Genomic DNA, 26,803 nt, shown 5'->3' on the forward strand with positions numbered 1-26,803 from the left:
TTATTTGTCTTTGGCAAGGTTTGTTCCCTGATCTCCCTCCAGCACAGCTTGCTTTAAAGTCATAGACAAATTAAATCAACGCCTTGGATCACATGTGTCCAAAGAATGTGGTCTCCCAGGTATGAACAAGCTATCAATCCCCTACTCGCCTTTCTCGTTGGCATTTTAACAGTCCTTTCAGATTTCTTTGGCAGATATTTTATTTTATCCCTTAGTCAAAGAAGCTTTTACTAAGGATTGCAGAATTACCTGTACAAAGTGCACCTTTTATGTTGTAAGACATTGGCTCACTTCTTGATGATTGTGCAAACATTTGTAATTATGCCTATAGGTAAACATGCTGCTGTCTTCTTGGAAAACCGAGAAGTACAAAGAATGTTTATGTGCAGGTAGGACCATTCCAAGTATCTCTCTTTGGTTTAGACACACCTGAGTTACCATCCCCCTCTTATTGGCCAAGAAAGTTGTCACACCTGATTTGCAAGTTTACCTGTTGGAGTCAATAGGGGGGGCATCTTACCAGCCTACACTGGATTTAATCTAGCTAGAAAGAGCAAAGCAGCTCTTATTTGAAAAACCACTGGGTTCTGAGTTCACTTTTACAGGAAAACTGTTCTCTTCTGAGGCACAGAGATCTTTGCTTGAGAGCAGCCCCACAGGCTGGGGATTCCAGTTGGATAAATCTCATCTGAGAGGACGATGGCAACCTACGCTCTGCAAATCGCTGGACTGGTGCTTGGTGGAGTTGGCATGGTGGGCACTGTGGCTGTCACCATCATGCCTCAGTGGAGGGTGTCTGCCTTCATTGGAAGCAACATCGTGGTTTTTGAAAACCTCTGGGAAGGACTTTGGATGAATTGCATGAGGCATGCCAACATCAGGATGCAGTGCAAAGTCTACGATTCCCTGCTGGCTCTTTCTCCAGACCTGCAGGCTTCCCGAGGATTGATGTGTGCTGCTTCTGTGCTGTCCTTCTTGGCTTTCATGACGGCCATCCTTGGCATGAAGTGTACCAGGTGCACTGGGGACGATGAGAACGTGAAGAGTCGCATCCTGCTAACAGCTGGAATTCTCTTCATTGTCACGGGCATGGTGGTGCTCATCCCTGTGAGCTGGGTTGCCAATTCCATCATCAGAGACTTCTACAACCCCATAGTGGACACTGCCCAGAAACGTGAGCTTGGAGAAGCCCTCTACATAGGCTGGACCACAGCACTGGTGCTGATAGCTGGAGGGGCGCTCTTCTGCTGTGTCTTCTGTGGCACTGAGAAGAGCAGTAGCTACAGATACTCCATACCATCTCACCGGACCACTCAGAAGAGCTTTCACGTGGAAAAGAAGTCTCCGAGCATATACTCCAAAAGTCAGTATGTGTAGTTGTTCATGACTCTAACTTTACCCATGTGAATGACTAAAATGTCCACTATTTTCTAAAAACGGAACCCAAAGAACATTGATTTAACATTTTTAACTGCCTAACCCTGATTACAGGAACTGTGCACACCAGCTATTGATGATTTTACAAACTATTTTAGTAGAATGAGATATTATACACACTGCTTTGATTGTTCTAGGAGTAAAGTAATCTGTTTTCTGAAAGGGTTCGTGCATCTCTTCCCTTTATCAGTACTTTAATGCAACATGGCTGAAGACTGTGTTATTTTACAATTGTGATTCCTCTGTGTCATAGCATTATGTATGTAGATAAGTGTGATGTTTATGTTTCACATATATGGAAACAAGCTTATATGGCTCTATTTTAAATGAAATACTGATCCATTACACTGAATAAATACAATTCAACTATTGCTTTTCTGGGGAATCAGTGATGGAATTGAAGAAGGTTAATATTAATTGTTTAAAAACAGCTTAGGGATTAATGTGCTCCATTTATAATGAAGGTTAAAATGAAGGCTTTAATCAGCAGTGTAAAGGAAACTAAATGGCTTTCTGATTCCCGTCTCTGAGACTGGAGTTAGAAATTCTTGCTCCTTTTATCCTCTTTTCCCAAAGGCTTTCCTCTCCTTGTATATTAAATTAACATCTTTAAAAAAGCAGATATTTTGTCAAGAGGCTTTGTGTTCAAACTGCTTTTCCAGGAGTTAGAAGATAACACTATGATCTACAAGAAATGAGCAATTTCAGGAAAGTAGATTTTTTAATATTTTTTGTAGTTGTGTAAGAGGATGTATTTTGATAAGAAATCATATATTTATGTGGACGTTTCAATAAGTGTTTGAGTGTAGTCTTTGGGATTTTATTAATGTAAATGAAAGGGTGAAAAGAACAATTTTCATATTCTTATTGACGACAAAAGAGAACAAGACAAAAAGTATAAAACAAAAAATTGTCTTTTGAGAACTCCATCTGCTCCTATGTTGGTACTGAAATCAAAGTCAAAATTTAAGTTCTCCAAAAGACAAATTACCATACTTATTTTACTTTGTTAAGTTTTACTAAACGGTAGAAATATTATGTGTGTCCTTCAAATTTGATGCAACTGATAATACAATTTGAAATTCTGCATCTACATTTGCCTATCTTGAGTGACTATGGTATTTGTTTTATGTTTTTTGTATAAATAAATTGCACCATTTTATATTTAATATTCTTTAATTATTCTTTTTTACTGTTTTATTAATTTGTAAAAGTTTTTTTAAAAACCTGATATTTTTAGTTTTCTGATTTGAAAAGAACGCCAAGGACTCAATTCTAAAGACAGATTCATGCAGTCAGGAACCTTCATTCTTGAGAATGTAATGTATAACATGTTGCTTAAAACATAATAATAATAATATAATTATATATATAATGATTAGAGTCCTATGCTGATAGTTGATTTAGATAATATCTTTATACTCTCTTAAGATAATGCTATAGGTTCTTACAAACTTATTTATTGTAAATATCATATATGTGACAGTCATATTTTTAAAGGTTTTCCATAGCTACAATATGTATTTTAACCTCTGAGAAATAAGACAAATTGATGATAGTGATTAGAGGTCTGAGATATACATTCTACCTTAAGACCTGTATTGTTTATAGAAATTTTATGTTTAAACCTCTTATGAAATTGACAATGTCATTATTATAATTCACAGTAGTGATACCTCAAAACAGGTAATTCATGTGACCTAATCAAGTCAGCATAAAAAATAAAGACTGCTTGGCTTCTTAGCTCATACTCTTTTTTTCTTTTTTCAGGCAAAATAGACTAATTCCATCAGATTTTAGTTTATAAGCCGATCTTTGTGTGCAAAAATGGCATGCTTAACTACTGTTGAAAAACTTTTTTTCCTTCTTTTCTCTATGGTTTCCCTCTTCCTCAGTACTCAGCAATTGCTCATTATAGGCAATTTTACCACTCAGGGTTAAAATATTCATAAGATCAGAAATAAAGCTATATGAACAGAGTGCCTTGGAGAAGAAATCCAGAGGCCCTATTGTCTAAATACCAGTCTCTAATCAGTCATTCTTTTTACATGGAAAGCTCCCTCGAATATCCCAAACTCAATCTATAAAATCCTCATTCTTTTTCCTAAAATAGAATTGTAATATTACTATTTTCCTTATGGCATCACTTCTTGAGTGTCTCTGAGGCCATGTCTACCCCTCCTTCCTCTGCTGTCATCTCCTCTCTTCCCTGCACAGCTGAGAAGCTTTCATCACTGTCTCCGGAATGCTTTCCCTCCAGCTCTCCGCCACACTCTTTCCTCAGATCTCTCTATCGTGAAGGTCAGTCCCAACATGCCCTGCCCGTAATCTTTACAGGACTGCCCCATTGCCCATAAAGTAAAGTCCAGATTGTATGACTTGAGGTGTGATTACCACTCAAGAATAATTATCTTACGATCATCAATAACAATTTTATCAGATAGTTTAACATCAGCATGTAACTAGTAATATAACAATTATATGGTTGATTTCCAAACATTAGCATCAATCACATGCCAAATGCCTTCTTTACTATCCTGAAGAGGATACTTTGGGAAATAGGAAATGATTAATTTTGTAGCAAGATAAGTGCAAATACAGAGTCTATAATAAAACAATTTTGTGGATAAACAATTGTCATGTGATAGGAAGAACAGAGAGGACATAGCTTTATCCTCACCTCATAGTTAGTTGGCTTTATGACTTTGGATGAATTATAGAATACAATTCCATATCTACTATTTTCCAACTAGCAGATAAGGATAATAGGATAAAAATCCATTTTCTTTGTGTTCATGGATTTGGAGCATTAAACATGTTTGTTATAATGGATCTGGAATATCTCCAAATGCTCATGTGTTGTAGGTTTGGTCCTCAGTGAGGCAGATTCAGAGGTCAGGTTTTTTGAGGGCTTTACCTTTATCAGGGGATTAATCCCTTTGATAGGTTAATAATTGAAAGGAGTACATGATGAGGGTGGAAACCATAGGGAAGTGGGGCATTCTGGAGAAACAGATCAGCAAGGTTTTACACTGGGGACTACATCTTGTCCCTGGCCCTTCCTTACTTCTCTCTCTACTTCCTACCATGATGTTCTACTTCATATCAGGCCCAAAGCAATGGAGATAATTGACCCTGGACTGAAACCTCTGAAACTCTCAAAATGGACTTTTCTTCCTCCAAGTTGTTTGTTTCAGGTGTTTTGGTCACTCGATGAAAAATTAATTAACACAATGTTGTAAAAATAAAATACAACATGTATACTATGAAGAGAACTAGTTTTTAAATGTGTCAAATGAGAGAACCAACCCATACCCACCAAAGATTAACATTGTAACTTTCAGGAATCTCTTTAGCCTTTCTTAGTTTCAATCCTCTCATTTGTAAAATGAAGATAATAGGGTTATTACAGGAGGAAAGTATGTAAGTTTTAAAGAAACTGACCTAACAGTAGAATTCATAAATGCTGGATCACTTCAATATTTAAAATATGCTTCCTTAAAATCCCTTGGAATTGTATTTAAATACACATATGAATGAATTAAGTGAAAATGTGTGATAGAATATTAAAATCATGATTTTTATTAGGAATTTATGTGAATCTTATCAGCAGGTTACCTTATGATTACGTAGCTCTGGTAAATGAGTCTTCCACTGAACTAAGGGAAAGAAAGAAAGGTTTTCTAATTCTACAATTAATTTCTAAGACAAAATATTCATATGCATTTATATTATTCTTAGTAAGATTTACATAATTGCCTTAGGATATACACTAAAATGTATTTTCCATGGAATTTTTTCAATTCATTTGCCAAATCTTTGATCACTAACATTCTTCACAACATGCAACATTTCCAGATACTTTGAAAATGTTCTTTTCTAGAGGCTTTACCTCTGAATGAATTTCTAAGAGCTTGTTCAAATAAGTGAGACTGTTAAGACAGTACTCTATATTTAACCTCATTGACTATTAAAAACAATAGTAAGCTTCAGTATGTTGAAGAATCTGTTAAAATAAGAAACTTTAAAGGAATTGCAGTGATCTCTCAAGCAGTTAGCTTCTTGTAAGTATTTATTTTCATATGCAAAATCAGTGTTAAGTGCCCATGATACTTTCTAAAATGCTTGAACCATGTTACTGGTAAGCATGTCAGTGTCCCCACCAGAAGCAGGGTCTGCAGTGGTCAGGAGCTCAGATAAGAAGTCACGGCTGGGTTCAAGTCCCAGCTCTGCCACTTACAACTGTACATCTTAGACAAGTTATTTCCCCTGTTTATGCATCATAGTTCTTATCTGTAAAATCAGGTGACAATACCTCCTAGGATTGCCCTCAAGATTAACCAAGTTAATGTGCTGCTAATATATTGTGCCCTTAGCATATAATAAGTTATGCCTCAATCTTAGTTATTATATCTATTTTTTCAAGCCAAACAGAATATTCATCTTTTTTTCTTTCACATCCATATCTCCACAACCACCCTTTTCCTGCTGATTCTGTATGGAGAAGTACTCTCTGATGTGCTACAAAAAGTTGTTAGTAAGCTACGTCAATGTAAGTGCTGAGGACACAGGGGTGGGTAAAACATATTTTTTGCCTTCAAGTAATTTACCACCTCTTCAGAAGAGATAAGCATAAGAATGCTTCCTTTACCTGCATGCACTTGGTGGTTTCTTTCCTGCCTCACTTATGCTTTAAAGAGCCTATGAATTAGATGTCAAATTATGAGATCATTGAGATCAAAGAGTAATATTCATATATTATTAGCACATATGAACTTACATATTAATTATATATTAGTATATATTATATGTACATGTGTATTACTTTACCTTTTTGGCATTCATTATCTTGAATTAGAGGAGATATTAATTCTAGACCCTCAGTCCCTCCTGATATAATATTGTCCAGAGACCTCCCTCCCAGAGTTTACTTTCTGAGCCTCTTCTCTCTGGTTTACAGTCTATCATTTTCATGAATGGCCATGAGAGCTGTGAATGCCACCACTTCTTCAGGTCTTCCTGGTAACTTACTGGTGGCAGTGCTAGGTAGTAGCTAGCAAAGAGAAGTGAAATGTACGGCAAGATCACAAGTGTTCTTTAAATTACATTAATGTCTTCTTTAAACTACTTTCAAAATGGATGAGAAAGCAAAGGGTGGGAATTAATCTGTAAAAAATAAACAGAAGCAAAGGATCTAATGGGAAAATACATCAAAAGAAAAGGATTAATGAGACTAACTCTTGACAGGGTCCATCAAGGTTGGTGTGGAACTAGGAATTAGACTATCTAATTAACTAGGAATTAGTTCTCCATTTATCTGGGAAGAAAGATTCCTTTAGTAGGGTAGGCGTACTAAGATAACTTCTGCCCAGCTGCTGACCCCAAGCCCACATTAACATGGGGTTGACTTGTAGGTGAAGCTCCCTAAATAGGATGGGCACCATGACATTTTTAGAGAGGGCCAACTGAAGTAAAAAACTCCACTGTCTGGTGTGAAGGAGGAGTTAAACACCTGATTGGCAAAGAGTGCAGAAGGTGGTCCCCAGTTCTCCTGGTAAACATCAAACAGTAACAAATCTGGGGTCAACATTGCCTCCATTGTCATTCTCTGCTTGGAGACAGTCCACTCACTCTCTTTCTTGAGAGTGCTCTCTGCTTAAGCCTCACTTTGCTTTTACTTTACTTTACTTTTAATTATAATAAAGTTCTCTTGTATGCCTTTAAGAGTCTGACTTTAAATTTTCTTTTATTGTAACACAAGAACCGTGGTTTGGAATTTCATCTCCCTGCTTTCCTGTGACAATCGTTCTCTTCCCTCCTGAGCCTCACAATGACCACATCAGCCCTTGCTGCATTTCAATCCCTTCCCTCTCAACCTCTAGATAATTTGCTGCCTTAAGTTTCTGGCATCTGTTACCATTTTCCTTGGAATAACATTTTAATCTTTAGAACTTCTATCATAGATCTTCTATTTCAAATTTGCTCGGCCTCCTTACTTGACCAAAGCAAGAATCCCAGATCTGCCCTAAGAGTATCCCTCTACTCCCCTCCTCCCACCTGTGATCCCACTACTGAAGCCAGTGGAGCAGCCTCTGAGTCCAGCCTAACAGGCAAAGCCTGGGGCCTTCTGAGAAGCCTTGCACTTTCTTTGCCACATTCCGGGAGAAAAGAGAGACATTGTGTTCCATTGTGAGTACAATGAGAAGCCAGGAATTCCAGGGGGAGAGGCCAGGCATGAAGTTCTGTTTGGAGGATGAGAAGAAGAAGGAGAAATGGAAACTTGCTTCTCAAGTCGTCATGGAAGGGGAGCCATTTGTCCTGGTAGGTTTCAGGGGAAGATCTGGGAGCCAGAAAATCAGAGGAGACTTGTACATAGGCTGGGTTTCTCCTTGACCTAGGGCCTCTCATAGCTCTACACCCCAGAGTAAGGACACTGCAGAGCTGGCAGCATAAGGGTGTTCCCCAGGGCTCCAAAAGAGATTGTATAGCAACTCTTAGGTCATAAATCACCACCAAGAGCCAGAATCTCTGCTGCTGCAGGGTTGACCACTGCTAAGTCCAAACATTTGCCTTCTACAAGGAAAAGGATTCTAGAATCATGTTCGATTCTAGAATCTCTCAATAATGAGAGACAGGAAGAGCCCACTCAATATCCTCAATCAGCAATCTTTGAAGGAATAGATCTTCTGGGACAGATTTCAACATCAAATAAGAATGAATAGAAGAGTTAAAACAGATTGAATTCCAGGGTAAAAAGAAAAAAATAATGAAAACTAAACATAATTTGGTTTTCACATTTAAAAAGTCTTCAGGGAACTAAGATTTGAGGGTGGTTATTTTAAAGGCTAAAAAAAAAATGGGGGTTTGGAATATTGAGAAGAAGAAAAGCTCAGAAGTAAAAAGATAGAAGAAACTTTGTGCACAGATCCAAGAGCCCAGGATGCAAATTCAGAGATAGAGATAACCAACAGACGAAGCAAGGAAAATCACTTAAAAACTGATCTATTTCTTATAAAGTCTCAAGTTTGCAGGTAAATGTGTCTCATGGAATTCCAAGGAGACAAAAACTAAAAATAAATAAATAAATAAATTATTAAATACTTATTCAAAATGTAAAAATAAAGTTTCATAATGTTTGTCATAATGTATAACAAATTGACCAACAAAATGATCATTTTCATCAAATATTTGAACCAGAAACCTAGACTCTAGATAAGTTTAATATGTAGAGTCATTGAAATAGCAAAGTCCTGACATATTCCAAGCAAAAATTTCATTAACCCATTAGTGCAAAAGGCATTTATGGCAAATCCAGGAACCAAATCACTTATACACCTGATCTGTAGAAAATCCTAAAAGAATGAATTACTATTGAGACTGCGAGGAAGGAAAGCTGATAAGAAGAGAAACCATAGTGATCCATAGCTCTTGCAATAATGCTAACAATCCTTCACCAGAGTTTGCCCTGGAGGAAAGTTTACAAGCTTCACACTTCCATCTTCTGAAACCCATCTGGACATCACCTCCAGGAAACTATTACAGAGAGGTCAAAGTTTAGAACTACTGCTTTCTCAGTCCTTTAGGTAAATTTGACATCTTGAACATGATAAAAATCCCAAACAATGAAAAATTAAAGGAAACCAAGCTGGGCAAGGGGGAGCAGGCTTATAGTCCTAGTTACCTGGGAGGCTGAGGCAGAAGGATCACGAGAGCCCACAAGAACTGAGACTGGTGTGGGCAACATGGCAAGACCCCATCTCAAAACAAAACAAAACAAAACAATAAAAAGGAAAATGAAACATCTCATGGTTTAGCCTTTAATATTTAAGTTCATATCTTCTGCCACAGGTTTCCCAGTGTGGTCAGACCCGGGTCACATATTCTTTATCCAGGAATTCTCTCCTCTGGGCCCTTAGTCACCTGCAGAGCTCTCTCCAGTCTCCTTATCAAGCCCAGTTGAGCCCCTGTGCTTACTCATCCTGAGTCATCCTAAGTGCACCGGCTCACCTGCCCCTGTGCCACACCAAGGGTGAGCCCTGCCCTACTGTGAGACAGTGTGCCAATCACCCCTCCCTTCCATTCTGGGAAGGAACTGGGCCTATACAATTGTTCTATGGGTCACTCTTTGTTTTTCAATTCATCCTTATGGTAAATTCACTAGTCAACTCAAAAATTTTTTTAAAGGTAGAGTAAACTTTATTGACACATTCCTCAAGGAACAATTCATCCATATACTCGTCTCCTCTTTTGAGCAGTTTTTCTCCTCATAACCTATCCTTCTCCTTACCCAACAGATTCTATAATCATTCATTGTGTTGTCTAGTGTTGCTTCTACCTTTGTCAAATTCTGATTTTTGCAATTGAGGAGTGGAATCCATAGTGAGAGGGAAGACAGATTATTTTTGTATATTTATTCTTTGCTTTTTTCTGCCACCTAGTAAGAATGTACTTGTGTAAGTCTCAAATGAAACTTTCTCCACACCCAAAATTTTTTTCTGAATTGGGCTACCTTTCCTATGCTGCTGCTAAAAACACTTTTTTCAAAGTAAAAGTCATAGGTAAATATTTCTTCATAACTAACTGTATGGGGATCATCTTCTAGATTAGATGCTTGTTATAGTTTGGATCTGGAATGTACTGTAGATGTACTCCCTCCTGGGTATTGCTATTAAGAAGTGCTGTAATTTCAGGAGGTGGGGCTTAATGGAAGCAAGTGAGGTCATTGGGAGTGTGCCCTTAAAGGTGATGTTGAGACCCTATCCTTGCTTTGCTTCCTGGCCTTTGTGATGGGAGCAGTTTCCTCCATAATCCACCCCCTACTACCATGATGTGCTACCTTGCCACAGGCCCAAAGGTAATAAGGTCAAGAGACCAGGGACTGAAACCATAAGTCAAAATAAGTCTTTTCCCTTTTTAAGGTGCTTATCTAAGGTCTTTTGTCACAGTGATGGAAAACTGACTAACACAAATGCTAAAGAATAGACATAGTTAAGAAAAAAACCTGCCCTTTGGTCTTAAAGCTGGGAAGCCCTCTGAAGAAAATGAAACACACCTTCATAATCCAAGTGCAGTCCACCACTGAATCTCAGTGCAGTGCTCTTTGATTTTCATCAAAGGAAGAATAAAGAGGGGGAAAAAATCGTCTTTGAACCCTGTTCTCATTATCACTTCCTATATTATAAACTATCTCAAAACGTGGTGGCTTTTTAAAACAACAACCACTTCCTGTATCATGATTTTGCAGGTTAGGAATTTAAGCTGCTGGACTATATAGCAACAACTTCACTGGTAGCAGGGGTCAAAAAGTCAATCACAGCAACTGCCTGGCGCCTTGGCAATGATGTCTGAAAGTCTGGGCTCAGATGGTCAGATGGGTCCCTGTCCCTTTCCCTGTGTTCTCAGGGCCTCCGCATCTTGCCTTTTCTGCAAGGTAGACATCCAGCATGCTAGCTAGGGCTCTACTTCCCAAGTAAAACACACCAATCCTGCTCTACCTTTTGCTATATGCAAATGGATAAACCCATTTGCAGGGTCAAAGAAAGGAAAAATAAACACCACTTCTCAACTGGAAGACAGCTGAAGAATTCCAAGCCATCTTTAATGCACTCCAGACCCAAAGTAATTTCCTAAGAACCTGAAGATAAATTTTTTCTCTTGAATACACTTATATCATAAAATCCAGTTTAAGAGGAGTGTTTTTCATTCAAAATTGAAGAGAACATGTCTTTCCTATTAAATCAAAGCAATAAAAGAACAAATGCAAATTAAAAATAAGAGCTTAATTCTACCTGTTGAACATAAAAGTTTTCCTTCTTGGATTTTTTTTTTTTTCTTCTTCTTCCTTTTGCTGAAGATTTATTGAACCTTGGCCTGTGCACCTGCTGGGCAGGAACATCTCTGCTTTTATCCTTTTTTTTTTTTTTTTTTTAATAGAATATGTACTTTAGAACACTTAAATTATAAATGCTTCATCTTCTCTTTGAAATGTATATAAATCATTTTAAAATCTAGGGAGAACTTTAGTCAGCTTTTTAAGGTAGGATTGTGTTTCTCAAGGACCTGGAAGTCATTCTTTTGAGATGTAAACATTAAAGGAGATATCAGTCTAGATCCCAGCTGGGATAGGAGAGCGACTTCAGTGGGCGTTTTCTGTTTCAGAACCTCCAGTCACAAAGACATAGGGAATGTTTCTCCTTTGAAAAAGCCAATTAACCAACAGATGTTCACTCCCAATACCAGGTAAATTTGGAGTTAAGTCCATGTTACAAATAGTGGTGTCAAGTCCCCTTACTTGAGAATACTTGTTTATCTTAAAAATATGTATGTAATACGTTGTATCTGATTCTCTTTCTAAAAGGGTGAGATTTCTGTCTGTCTTTCCAATCGCTTGGCAGATTGCCTGTGGCAGGCTTCTTATTCTTGTATGATGCTTGTTCTAGAATAGAACTGGTTTCTTCTGGTCTGGGAGAAGATTTTTTTTCTAAGTTATATATTCACTACACAGACCAATATAAAAACAAAGGTAAGAAAAATTTCCATTTTCTAAAATGTTTTTCTTAGTAGACTCAGAGATGTTCAGGAAGTGTTTTGTAAATGCCTGTTCATCTGAGCACAGCTTGTAGGGAGGCAAAGTTGGAAACAACCTAAATCCCACGAGAGAAAGGTAGTAAGTGACGGCATGTCCATCCATGTATTCGTCCATCTTCCTGCTGTTGAGGTATCCTAATTGACGTCCAAATTGTTTCTGAGATAATGTTATGAAAGTAAAATACAAATAGTTTAAAACTGCATAAATCTTCATGACCTTGATTACAACTCTCTCTCGCTCTCATTCTCTCTCATTCATGCACATGTTCTCAGGTGAATGGATAGAAAGAAAAGAAAATTTGTGAGATTATTAATTTGTTTTAAGAAGTGTATGTATTATCATTTTAATGCGCAAATGCTTTCATAATGAGAAAAATCCCTAAATACATAAATTGATGTATTTTAAGGATATAAGTATATGAGACCAGGAGACAGTTGACTTGGCAGAAACTCAAAACAAAACTGAAAACAGAAGGAAGCATCAAGTAATACCATTGAAATCTGAGGAAATAAGGATGCGTGATTGAAAGACAGTGGGTTTTGAGTGAAATTCATGATTTTAAGAGGAGATTATGAGTTAGTTTGTTAAAAAAGTTTCATTATTTATGTGTAACTAAAGGATTTAAGAAATATGTAGTGGAGGAAAAAGCTGTCAGACCAAATAAACAAGTATAAGTTTGTTTTTTCTTTTGGTTTTGCTCTTTGAGTTTCATGTTTAACCTGTGAAGTTTCTTTTTTTCGTTCTTTCTTTCATTTTTTTGCTAAGTTTTGTATTTAACCTGTGAAATCATCTTATTTCATACAGAGATTTTACTTTTTTAACATGATAGTAAGGAGATATAAACAGTTAAGATTCCTAAAGTAGCAAATTTTTAGCTCCATTTGTTAAATAATCCATTCTCTGTTGTTTGCTTATGCATTATTTATCAAATAGTAAATGTACCCATAGCTCACTGTCTGTTTCTGGTCTATTTATTCTGCTTCATAGATCTCTGGATCTTTTAAAAGTAGATTATCACTAATTGATGTAAAGGCTTGTGGTTTCCTCTAATGTTTGGGCTCTTGTCTTGAATATACTTCATATTTGTTTTCCACTGACTGTAATGGGAATACTTTCACATAGTATTTCCCCTAATTCACTCCAGGACTATCTATTCTTACAAATTTCAAAATCAGCTGTGACACAAAGGCAGTCTTTTGGCATTTAGAATACAGACATGATTCAGGTGAAGAGAAAGTTTAGAAATCAAGATTTCATCAGAAAGCTTCACTCTCCAAATCTATCAAGGACAGATTTGATTAAAGAAGACAAATTCCATTCAGGAAGGTTTATTCCAATAGTTCCCCCCACTAACTGTACAACTTTGAGCATTGAATGTAACTAATTTCTGAATCAGTTCCCTCATTGCTAAAATAGAGATTTATGAGGTGAACTAGATGATACATTAGAACGAATCAACTTCTAAAATTATCAATGGAGGGGAGTGGTATGAAATAAAAAATAAAGATCTCACATTTTTGCCAACTGCTCTAAACCAAAGGTTGTTAGTATTATTTTAGGACCAGAAATTTTCTATGCCGGTTGCTCTCATTTGTGCATTCCCATAATAACAAATGGGAGAGGTGACCCAAGACCAGTTTGCTTTAGATTTCCCAAGAATGATGAACAGGTAGGTCCAAGCTCACTCACACATGGTCCTCTTTCGACCGGTAATGAACTTTTCTGATTGCTCTTTTTGTGCAGATACCTGGAAAATGTTTTTAGATATGTGGAGAATATTTACATAAGTTCACAAATGATAAGGGAAATTGCTGGATTTCATTCATAGAAGTCAAGCAGTTAAGTGGTAAACCCAACAAACAACCAGTATTTATTAAAAGCATTTTACACAAGCCATAGTCTTTTAAGAGTAAAACTTTTGAGAATCTGATGAACTGAGAAATTATCAAGAAACATCAGCAGATTGCTCACTGTCAGGCACCTATCATCCGTCATTTGTCTGCCTCTCGCCTGTCCATCACCTGCCTTACACCTATCCATCACCCAATGCATGAGGTTCACCTCCCGATCGTCCTACAATAGTCAGCAAACTGATCGCTGACCTCCAGTGGAGCACCAGCTGCCTGTTGTTGCCTTGAAGTTCACTGTTACAGTACCTGCAAGTTTGATTACATGTTGCTGCCGCCATTTTGAGACAACAGCCAGGTGCCATAGGACCCCTGGCCACACTGACTGAGCCCCGTCTCCAGGATCCCTATGCCCGATCGATCACTCCCTGCCTCTGGGGCCCTTACATCAACTGACTGCTCCCTGCCACCAGGACCCCCAGACGAACTGACTGCGCCCTATCACCGGGACCCCAGACCAACTAATTGCACCTGGTCTCCAGGATCCCAAAACCACACCAAACACACCTGACCTCCAGGACCCCTGCCTGACCAACTGCACCTGCCTCCAAGACCTCCAGGTGACCATGTCCACAATGCGAGCTGCAGCTCCCCATTTGCCAACACATTTGGAAGCCAGAGGGGATATCTTGGATAATCCTGGAAACTGTACCTCCGATCTTTAGGTGTGGCAAATCCCATCCTGAGAAGCCTGCTGGAGACTTGAAGCTCATTGTCAGAAAAGGTTTTGGAAATCTATAGGGCCACTATAAGCCCATAGGGGGAAATCTGCAATACCCCAGATCTGCACTGCTAGAAGGGAAGATACATGAACAACATGAAAAAACAAGGGAAGAGAATGATCCAAACAAATCTAGATTCTATGTTAATAGAATCCAATGACAGTATGTTAGAAGAAATGTCAGAAAAGGACTTTAGATTATACATGATTAAGATGATTTGCGAAGCAAAGGATGAGATAAGAGAGCAAATGCAGGCAATGAATGAAAATACCAATAAGCTGAAAGAGCACCTGCAGGAAGCAAAAGATCATTTCAACAAAGAGATAGAAATTCTAAAAAAAAAAAAAAAAAAAAAAAAAAAAAACTCAAAGGAACGCATCACCAACAGACTAGACCACTTGGAAGACAGAAGACAGAACCTCAGACAATGAAGAAAAAATATTTAATCTTGAAAATAAAGTTGCCCAAACAGAGAAGATAGTAAGAAATCATGAACAGAATCTCCAAGAACTATGGGACATCATGAAAAGACCAAATTTAAGAATTATTGGGGTTGAGGAAGGCACAGAGATACAAACCAAAGGAATGAACAACCTATTCAATGAAATAATATCAGAAAATTTTCCAAACATGAAGAATGAAATGGAAAACCAAATACAAGAGGCTTACAGAACACCAAATGCACAGAATCACAACAGATATACACCAAGGCACATTATAATGAAAATGCCTAACATTGAAAATAAAGATAGGATTTTTAAGTCCTCGAGAGAAAAGCATCAAATTACATATAGGGGGAAACCAATACGGATAGCAGCCGACTTCTCAATCCAGGCTCTAAAAGCTAGAAGGGCCTGGAACAATTTATTTCAAGCTCTAAAAGAACATGGTTGCCAACCAAGAATCCTATACCCAGCAAAACTAACCTTCAGATTTGAAGATGAAATAAAATACTTCCATGATAAACAAAAGTTAAAAGAATAGACAAATAGAAAGCCTGTGCTACAAAATGTTCTCAACAAAATATTCCATGAGGAGGAAATAAAAAAACAATAATGGAGGTCAGCAAAGGGAGGAACTACCTTAGAGAAAAACCACTCAAAGGAGAAACGAAGCCAAGTTGAAAAACCAAAAATAAGCCAAATGACTGGGAAGACAAATCATATCTCAATAATAACCCTGAACGTTAATGGCCTACACTCATCAATCAAAAGACATAGACTGGCAGAATGGATTAAAAAGAAAGACCCAACAATGTGCTGCCTGCAAGAGACTCATCTCATAGAAAAAGACATCCACAGACTAAAGGTGAAAGGATGGGAAAATACCTACCATGCACATGGACTCAGTAAAAAAGTGGGGGTTTCCATCCTTATATCAAATAAAGTGGACTTCAAGCCAAAGTTAGAAGGGATACAGAAGGACTTTTCATACTACTTAAGGTAACCATAAATCAGGAAGACATAATGATAGTAAATATTTATGCCCCAAACAATGGTGCATCCCTGTACATCAAACAAATCCTTCTCAATTTCAGGAATTACATAGACAACAAGACAATAATTCTGGGTGACTTTAATGCACCGCTGTCAGCACTAGACAGATCTTCCAAAGAAAAACCAACCAAAGAAACCATAGAACTAATTAACACAATCAATAACCTAGACTTAATAGACATATATAGGATATTCCATCCATCAACGAGTGGATTCACTTTCTTCTCAGCAGCACATGGAAGCTTTTTGAAAATAGACCATATGTTATGCCACAAAGCAGCTCTTAGGAAATGCAAAAAAATAGAGATACTGCCTTGTGTTCTATCAGATCATAATGGACTGAGAGTAGAAATCAATGACAAATAAAAAACAAAAACAAAAAAACAGAAATTACTTCAACACTTGGAGACTAAATAATACACTATTAAATGAAGCATGGATAACAGAAAACATCAGGAAGGAGATAAAAAAGTTCTTGGAGGTCAATGAGAACAACGATACAACATATCAAAATCTCTGGGACACTATGAAAGTGGTACTAAGAGGAAAATTCGTTGCATGGAGCACATACCAGAAAAGAATGAAAAGTCAACAACTAAATGACCTAACATTTCAGCTCAAAGCCCTAGAAAAAGAAGAACAGAATAACAGCAAAAGTAGTAGAAGACAGGAAATAATTGAAATCAGAGCTGAAATCAGTGAAATTGAAACAATTCAAAAATTGACAAAACAAAAAATTGGTTCTTTAAAAAAGTAAACAAAACAGACAAACCCTTAGCCACACTAACAAAGAGAAGGAGAGAGAAAATTCAAATTACTAAACTTCGTGATGAGAAAGGAAATATCACAACAGACACCACTGAGATACAGACATGATAAGAAGCTACTTCAAAAATCTGTATTCCAACAAAGTAGAAAGTACTGAAGACGTTGACAAATTTCTAGAGGCATATGCTCCTCCCAAACTGAACCAGGAGGACATACACAATTCAAAAGATCAATATCAAGCAAAGAAATAGAAGAAGCCATCAAAAACCTACCATCAAAGAAAAGCCCAGGACAAGACGGATTCTCAGCTGAGTTCTACAAGTCCTTCAAAGACCTTCAAAGAAGAACTCATTCCAATACTTCTCAAAGTTTCCAGGAAACAGAAAAGGAAGGTACCCTACCAAACTCATTCTATGAAGCTAATATCACACTCATACCCAAACCAGGCAAAGACACATCAAGGAAAGACAATTTAGACCAATATCCTTGATGAATATAGATGCAAAGATCCTTAACAAAATATTGGCAAACATAATGGGGGGGAGGGAAGGGTTAGTGTTAGGGTTAGAGTTAGGGTTAGGGAGGGGGGCAAGTATGGAGGAAGGAAGTACTGTATAGAGGGTAAAGAGGGGTGGGAGGGGTGGGGGGAAGGGAAAAAATAACAGAATGAATCAAACAACATTACTCTATGTAAATTTATGATTACACAAATGGTATGCCTTTACGCCATGTACAAACAGAGAAACAACATGTATCCCATTTGTTTACAATAAAAAAAAAAAAAACAACAAAAAAAAAAAGAAAAAGAAAATCGTGCACCACGAACAAGTGGAGTTGATCCCTTGAATGCAAGGATGGTTTAACATCCGTAAATCAATAAATGTAATCCATCATGTCAATAGACTTAAGGATAAGAATCATATGGTTTTTGCAATTGATGCAGAAAAAGTGTTTGACAAAATACAACACTGCTCATGCTCAAACACTAGAAAAAATAAGGATAGTAGGAACACACTTGAACATTGTAAAGACTTTTTATGCTAAGCTCATGGCCAACATCACTCTTAATGGAGAAGAACTGAAACCATTCCCTTTAAAAATGGGAGCAAGACAGGGATGTCCTCTTTCACCACTTGTATTCAACATCATTCTTGAAATACTAGCCAGAGCAATTAGACAGACTAAAGAAATTAAAGGGATATGAATAGGAAAAGAAGAACTTAAGCTGTCACTACTTGCTGATGACATGATTCTATATTTAGAGGATCCAAAAAACTCCTCCAGAAATCTTCTAGACCTCATCAATGAATTCAGCAAAATAGCAGGCTATAAAATCAACACACATAAATCTAAAGCATTTTTATACACAAGCGATGAAAGGGAAATAGAGGGAAACAACTCCATTTGCAATAGCCTCAAAAAAATAAAATAAAATACTTGAGAATCAATATAACCAAAGAGGTAAAAGATCACTACAATGAAAACTACAAAACATTGAAAAAAGAAATTGAGGAAGACCTTAGAAGATGGAAAGATCTCCCATGTTCTTGGATAGGCAGAATTAATATTGTCAACATGGCCATACTTCCAAAAGTGCTATACAGATTCAATGCAATTCCAATTAAAATACCAATGACGTACCTTACAGAAATAGAGCAAGCAATCATGAAATTCATCTGGAAGAATAAGAAACCCAGAATAGCTAAAGCAATCCTTAGCAGGAAGAATGAAACAGGGGTATAGCAATACCAGAACTTCAACTATACTACAAAGCAATAGTAACAAAAAACAGAATGGTATTGGCACCGAATAGACAGGTAGATCAATGGTACAGAATACAGAACATGGACACAAACCCAAATAAATACAATTTTCTCATACTAGACAGAGGTGCCAAAAATTTGCAATGTAGAAAAGATAGCCTCTTCAACAAATGGTACTGGGAAAACAGGAAATCCATATGCAACAGAATGAAACTAAACCCCTATCTGTTACCTTGCACAAAAATCAACTCACAATGTATCAAGGACCTTGAAATCAGACCAGAGACCCTGCATCTTATAGAAGAAAATGGAGGTCCAAATCTTCAACTTGTTGGTTTAGGATCAGACTTCCTTAACATAGCACAAGAAATCAAAGCAAGAATCAATAACTGGGATAGATTCAAACTAAATAACTTTCTCTCAGCAAAGGAAACTATCAGCAATGTGAAGAGAGTGCGTACAGAGTGGGAGAAAATCTTTGCCACTCATACTTCAGATAGAGCACTAATTTCCAGAATAAAAGAACTCAAAAAAACTGTACATGAAGAATACAAATAACCCAATCAACAAATGGGCCAAGGATATGAACAAACACTTCACAGAAGAAGATCTACAAGCAATCAACAGATATATGAAAAAATGTTCAACATCTTTAGTAATAAGAGAAATGCAAATCAAAACTACCCTAAGATTCCATTTCACCCCAATTAGAATGGCGATTATCAAGAATACAAGCAACAACAGGTTTTGGGGAGGATGTGGGGAAAAAGGTACACTCATACATTGCTGGTGCGGTTGAAAATTAGTGCAGCCACTCTGGAAAGCAGTGTGGAGATTCCTGAAAAAACTTGGAATGGACCCACCATTTGACCCAGCTATCCCACTCCTTGGCCTATACCCAAAGGACTTAAAATCAGCATACTACAGAGATACAGCCACATCAATGTTCATAACGAGATTGTGGAACCAACCTGGATGTCCTTCAATTGATGAATGGATAAAGAAACTGTGAAATATATATACAAGGGAATATTACTCAGCCATAAAGAAGAATAAAATTATGGCATTTGCAGGCAAATGGATGAAATTGGAGAATATCATGCTAAGTGAGATAAGCCAATCTCAAAGAGCCAAAGGAAGAATGATCTCGCTGATAAGCGGATAATGACACATAAAGGGGAGTAGGAGGGGGGCAAGAATGGAGGAAGGAGGGTCTGTATAGAGGGAAAAGAGGGGTGGGAGGGATGGGGGGAAGAAAAAAATAACAAAATGAATCAATCATCATTACCCTATGTAAATGTATGATTACGCAAATAGTATGCTGTTACTCCATGTACAGACAGAAACACCATGTATCCCATTTGTTTAGAATAAAAAGAAATTTAAAAATAAAAATTAAAAAAAAAGAAACATCAACTTGTGCTGTGTTTTCAACAGACCTCACAATAATATCAAGTTGTAAGTTCCTGGGAATAGAATGAAATTGGTATTCCAATTCCATCTTGAAACATATGGACAAGCACAAGACATAGCGAATGTATTCGTGATTGAAGATTTGGGGGCTACCAGGTGCTATTGAAAAATTAGCTTTGGATTAATCTACCAAATTCAGCATCAAAGCATCTTTGATCTGCACCCTGTTACCCATCCAATTTTAGTTTGTTGCATTGAAATCAATTTGTTAATTGTTCTCTTTCTGATTATGTGTATATATACATGACATATAAAATTTTATGCAGTACATTTTATCTAAAAATTAGAGGACTGGAATATAGTTCAGTGGCAAAGTACTTGCCACACATACACAAAGCCCTGGGTTTGATCCTCAGTTCCAAAAAGACTAAAAAAAAAAAAAAAAAAAAAAAAAAAAAAAAAAAAAAAAAAAAAGAAAGAAAGAAAGAAAGAAAAGAAAAAACCCTAAAGAATTAAAAAGTTAGATAGATAATATAGATAATATGCCATATCTGAAGGTCATCTAAAACCCTACCTCAAAGACATAAGTGATATTAACATTTTGTATTCAGTTTATTATTAGTAGTATCTGGTATTGGGGGAGAACCCAGGGGTGTTATAGTACTCAGCTACATCACCAGTCCTTTTTACTTCAAGACAGAGTCTCACTAAGTTGCAGAGCCTGGCCTTGCACCTGCAATCCTCCTGCCTCAGCCTCCCAAATTGCTGGAATTGCAGGTGCATACTACTGTGCCAGGCTTGTATTTCATTGTAAATGATCACTCTTCCCCCATATAATCAGTATTCAGAAAGGGAAATAAGAACATTTTAAAAATCTGGGTGCTTAACCTTTCTCTGAGGCACCTATTCATCTTGGAGTTTACAAAGATGACACAGTCCCCACATAGTCATTGAAAAGAAGCTCTTTGCCTGAGGAAAACGATATTCAGATGGGTTAAAGAACATGCCCAGAATCAAGAGAGCAGTGAAGAAAGGAGCAGTCACCAAATGCAGAGGCAGCGCAGGGGAACCTGAAGCCAGTGGCTTACAGCCCTGCGAGTCTCACGAATGCATTAGTGCTTCTTCCAGGGCGGTGGCAGACAGGGCTGGTTGGTATCCTGAGCACACTGGTATTTTTAGCACTTCCAATGAACACACTTTAAATATCCTCTCAAGAGTTTCGTAGTGGAAACTGGAAAAACTGATTTATTTTTGGTTCACTTAAGTCTTATATAGAAACAAATTTATTTGCTGATTTACTTAAAGGGAAAATGTAAAACTAATTTTTTCTTTCATTTAGAAAAACCTCTCAATACCTCTTGGTTTTCTTCCCTCTCTTTTGGATGCTTTTGTTGTTTTTTTCAACCAACGCTGCTTCTTAGGAGGTACATTAAGTGGTTTTAACTTGAAATGTGAAAATTATTACTTTTTCCCCCATAAAAGCATGGCTTACTGCATTAATGTGTTTCAGAATTTCAGGCAAATTTTACTACATGCCGAAATGGGAAAATATGGAGCTGAGATGGTTATTTGCTGATGAAAAGTGTTTTGCAAATTTCTGATATAAGATTATTTTTATTTTTGAGAAACAAGGCCCAAAATTGTACATATTCTTTGTCCATGACTTTCATCAGATTCTATAATAGCTCTGAAATTTAAAAAGCCTAAAAATATCTCTATTTGCCTAAATTCTGGATAGCTCAGGTTTGGTTCCTTAATTCATTTCATACAGAACTCAGATTCTATTATCCAAGAGTTGGCTTGATTTTTTTATTGTCCACCATACATAGATAGGATTTTTATTTCTAATTAAAACATTTTTTAAAAGCTGCGTATTAATAAAACACATAGATAAGTGAAGTGAATCCACAATTGAAAACACCTGGCCTAAAATAAACTAGCTTCAAATAAAGTTTTGACTAAGTTAATATTTCTTGAAGTAACTGGATTTGTAGTTAATAGTACTCCATTACTATTGTCTAATGTGAGACAGACAGACAGTAGAACTATGATAATAGTAAACATATTTGACTATGGGAACCTGACATCTTTTGAAAATTTCCTTGAAACCATTTCTGAAAAAAAGTTCTGAATGACAGTTTACACATGCTCCCTTAGACTGGGAGGCCTAGCAACACATATGAGTGGAGGATGCTTGCCAAGCTGCTTATCAATATGACATAAGAATCTTACTGTTCCTAGCAACTCTATCCAAAAAGTGAAAGAAGAGTACAATGAATCAAAAAAAATATAAAAAAAATAAAATAAAATGTTGAACTAGGGAAAAGAAAGAAAGAAAGAAAGAAAGAAAGAGAGAGAGAGAGAGAAAGAAGAGCCAGCAATAAGAAAACCCAGCCACACAGCAAGATGAGATCTTTAATTCCTAAGTCCAGGATCCCAAGACACAAAAGGGGGAGGACAGATAGCAAGAAACTACCTACCCACCGCCCCATCAGAAATTGTGGTGCCTTACATTTAATATGTTTTGTTTTCACTGCAACTGAATAAGTAAAATAGCATTTTGTTCATAATAATCCAGCATCTTATTTAATCAAGGTTCAAATGTGTTGACAAATTTTAATATGTATCTTCCCTTTCGAAATTACACTCTAAATGTTTTTTCAACCAAAAACTCTTTTTAAGATTTTTCACATGTCTCCTGGTTTACTTGATTTTTGTATTTAAGGATCTAACATTTAAGTTGGTGAATCGCCCCATACAAAGACCACAGAAAAGTTTTCCAAAGCTACCTTTAGAAATGACAAATGATGCTTTCAGCATCATTAAATCCCATTTAGGATCTAAAAATAATTTTTAAAGTATTTTTTAAGTTATCTTGTTTGGGTTTTTTTTTTTTTTTTTTTCTGATTTTTATTTACTTCGTATTTTTATCCTTTGTAGTACTGGGAATTGAATCCGGAGCCTCACAAATGCTAAGAAAGCATTCTGCCACTAAGCGACATCTCCAGCCTTAAGTTTATTCTAGATTGGGAATGAGACAGATGGTCTCTAGAGACTTTCCATATTTGGAATGGAAGAGTAATGCTATACATGACTGTTTAAAAGAGAGCAAAGTATCAGATAAGGGGATGGAATTATGAGGCACGCACTCACTAATCAGCACTGAAAGCTCCCCTCCAAGCATCGACAATTTAGTTAAATCTGAGAGATCCTTCCAATTCTCTACAATTTCTCAAGTCCTGTTCTGAATGTCTCTACTTTACCATCAATCTCCTTAATTTCCCTTTCTTCAAAAAAAAAAAAAAAAAAAAAAACCTTACCCAGCTTGGAAATCCAGAAAATCTAGGTCTTCATTTAGAAACTGTTTCTGATTGTTTTACCCTAAGCTCAGACCAGGGATCTCTCAGCCTTCTTGGGCCAGGATACAAACTCCAGCATCACTCCAAGGTTCAGCTCTGGGAAAATGTCTTCAGTGGTCTCTTTATGAGGCAGTTCACAAATTAAATATTAGACATTAACATACAATCGCCAAACAAACTAGTGAATAATAAAATCTGAGTTCTGGAAAAACTGGATTGAGGAATTCAACTGAGTTATATTCAGAATTCTGGCAAAGAGAACAATCATTTTTAGTCTTTTAGGGTTTCAGATCTATTTTAAAATCTACTGAAAATCATGAAATTTCATTTTAAATATAAGCAGATTCTCCTTAATATATAGTGGAGTTACATCCCTATAAACTGGGAATAAGTTGAATACCTTTCAAGTTAAAACTACATTTAATATACCTAAGCTACCAAATACAGATAGCTTAGCAACACAGTACTGCCAAGTATTGCTTCTTTAGTCTCAGATTTGTAAGATGGACTGAAAGCTACTTCCCAGAATTATGAGAGAGCACTAGTACACTAACCTGAAAGAAGATAAAAATTCAAAAAATTTAAAATTTCTATTGAAAGTCTATCACTTGTGTACCATCATAAAGTAAAAAAAAAAAAAAAAAATCAGAAGTGAAATCATCATAAATTGGGACTTGTATGTAGATTCACATACATAACACCATTTCTGGAATTTTTCAGAGTATCCTAAATAGGTTGCATTCATGCTTGATTTGTTGGTTCAACAGATAATTGATGTGTATCTACTAGCTATACCAATCTAGATCTTGACTTTAAAGGGATTTATAATTTAAAAGTTTTTTATTTCGTTAATTTTAGGACAGATCACTGCTAAATTCTATGATCCTCATAAGAACATTAGACCTGAGGCATATGAGAAAAGTGGAAAGAAGACAACGGGTAAAGAGACCTAATAAGCCATCTGTCTTCTAATATTGGTCTTTCTCAAAAAATAAGGGATCTCTAGATATGTTGCTGTAGGGGGAAAGACTGCTGTATCCATGAAGAAGACAAGGTACCAGTAAATCAAAATAAAATATATGATACTGAGTTCATATAGACTAGGTAAACTGGATCATTAAGTTAACCAGACCCAGATGAAAAGGCCACTTTTGTAGCCCACTAGTTTTGAAGACCTGAAAAAATTATTAATTCTCTTAGATTGTCAATTTTAACTTTTGAAAAACTGAAAGAATAACAGGCTCTCCTAAGTTGTGCAGATTCAGTATCACAATACCTGCAAAGATAATTACCTAGGGCCCAGAACAGAGTAGATATTCCTGATGAATAGATAGATATTTCCTAATTACAAATATCCCTTCTTGAAAAGTCAGTGAATGACTGTATGCCCCTTAAAGACAGCACAGCAGTGTTATGATGTTTTGGACAAAAATGGTCAGACTTGCACAAAGCCCTTTGGAATTCTGAATTCAGATGGAAGTTAGTAGGTCAATCATGCCCTAAGATCAAGATAATCATAAAAATAACTGATAGGCCTAGCATTCAGCACTAAGTGTTAGAGGTTACAACCTCAAAACATCTCTCCTGCTAACACTTAGGAAACTTTGTTCCTAGTCACACTTCATGGAAACAAAAACCCCTAATTGAGTACTAAACTGGAGAGCAGTGATGTTTCAAAAGCACCAGGGGGTGCTCTAGCTTACTCTGCAGAAGAAATGAGCCTTGGGTTTTATGAAAAACTTGTCAAGACACAGTATGTGATAGTGCAGAGCTCTTTGGAACTATTTACCATTGCAATTTATGCTTAGAACCCATTAAATTTTAATTTCCCCTATTACTTTGGCTTTCAAAATTGAGTCATAGTATTGGGGGGTAATATAATACTATTTCTCATTAAAACCCGAATTGGAGAGTATGACATGTACTATGTGGATTTTTAAACCTCCTTTATAGATACAAATATGCAAAAAAAAAGTTATTTTTAAGTTATTTGTAGGCAAGAGACATTTTATTTACAAAAACAAAGCATAGGAGAAAGTATTTCCTGAATCTTATCTTCTCAAATTACTTTAAATAATCCAGTCTCCTTGCTGTGGCTTATCTTTCAATTAACTCTCATAGAAGTAGGTAGGTTCTCATCTTTACTAATTTTATTCAAATATTTATCTAGAATTAACTATGTGCAAGTCCCTGAGAATAAAAATCATAAAGTCAAACTTGGTCCCTAATGTAATAAGTCACCTGACACTGTCTTTGTCCCAAAGATTATATGCTTACATGTCAGTGGGAGAGATAGATAATAGATATCTAAAGAGCAAATATATGGGAAACTGAATATACAAACAATGATCAAATCATGCATAAAATTAGAACTCTGACCCACAGCCTACAGGAACCTGCCCAGAAAGCCAATTCCTTATCAATCATGAACAGCCCAGGAATCCAACCAGCTTTATGTCAGAACTGCAGAAGTCAGATTGCTATCTCTAGGATGAACCCAGTAAGCTGAACAATAACTTCTGTGAAAAGCAGTCTCAAACGACCAGTGCTGATAAATAATTGACAACTTCCAAAATTATTGACCCTACTGCCAATTTAGGACCAACAAGTGTGAGTCAAATAGCCAATCCCATTGGGTACTTGGCTTCCAGTTAGCCCACTGTCAGATTTCCCATGTCCAGAACCTCCAATCAGGGCACACCAAGCCTTTTCTTTTCTACTGCACAGCTTTCTCACTTCTCTGTCTGCCTTTGAGTCTTTGCCAAAAAGCAAGTGAAAGTAGCTGAATCACTAGCGAGGGCTAGCTGTGAATACACAGCCATTGCTTTTCTCCTCTGGTTCTACTTTTGTTTATTTCTACATACATGAGAGATTAAATGAAATACTATTCGAAAAATAAATCGGAATGAAGGAAGATAGCACCTGTGAAGGAGAGACTTTATTTTATGTAGGTTTATTTTGTTCATTTTATTCTACTTTAATTTACTTAGATTTTTGCTAAAAAGAAAATGTTTTTAAGCAAAGACCTAAAAGAAGTAAGGAATTGAGCCTTGTGGAAACCCAAGGAAAACTAACTGCATACAGAGGGAGGAGAGTTAGGTTTCAAGGGGACGAGTCCTCATGCGGATTAGCTGCCAGGATTTCAGTCTTTGCTTGAGCAATATGGGCAAGGGAAATGAGTAGGTAATGTGTTCAGAGAGGTAATGTCATGTCTAGGGGGTTAACTCTTACTCCGATTAAGAAGAGATATTCTTTGTAGACTTAAGCAGAGGAATGACATCATTTTAAAGCAGCATACAGATTTCTGTAATGATAAAAGATTATAGGGAATGGGGGAGTAGAGGCAGAAG

The 26,803-nt window shown here is 36.7% G+C and overlaps 2 protein-coding genes across 2 annotated transcripts in view; both read left to right on the forward strand.

Moving 5' to 3' along the window:
- The first annotated feature begins 498 nt into the window (after nt 1-498).
- Nucleotides 499-2,532, forward strand: CLDN8 (claudin 8). Its single transcript, XM_079101368.1, has one exon. The coding sequence runs from the start codon at nt 700-702 to the stop codon at nt 1,375-1,377; it is 678 nt and encodes a 225-aa protein (XP_078957494.1). The 5' UTR covers nt 499-699; the 3' UTR covers nt 1,378-2,532.
- A 208-nt stretch (nt 2,533-2,740) lies between these two features.
- Nucleotides 2,741-26,803, forward strand: part of LOC306638185 (uncharacterized protein) — a 37,096-nt gene continuing 13,033 nt past the window's right edge. Inside the window, exons 1-3 of the mRNA XM_079101369.1 lie at nt 2,741-3,738; nt 13,585-13,694; nt 24,312-24,392. Coding sequence (XP_078957495.1) covers nt 3,606-3,738; nt 13,585-13,694; nt 24,312-24,392 — 324 coding nt within the window. The 5' untranslated portion in view covers nt 2,741-3,605. The remainder of the gene's footprint in view (nt 3,739-13,584; nt 13,695-24,311; nt 24,393-26,803) is intronic.

This window comes from Sciurus vulgaris (genome assembly GCF_902686455.1).
Source record: "Sciurus vulgaris genome assembly, chromosome: 10".
Classification (NCBI taxonomy): domain Eukaryota; kingdom Metazoa; phylum Chordata; class Mammalia; order Rodentia; family Sciuridae; genus Sciurus; species Sciurus vulgaris.

Bases quoted from the DNA above. Each gene is read 5' to 3' on its own strand.
- CLDN8 (XM_079101368.1), top strand. From the start codon at position 700: ATGGCAACCTACGCTCTGCAAATCGCTGGACTGGTGCTTGGTGGAGTT.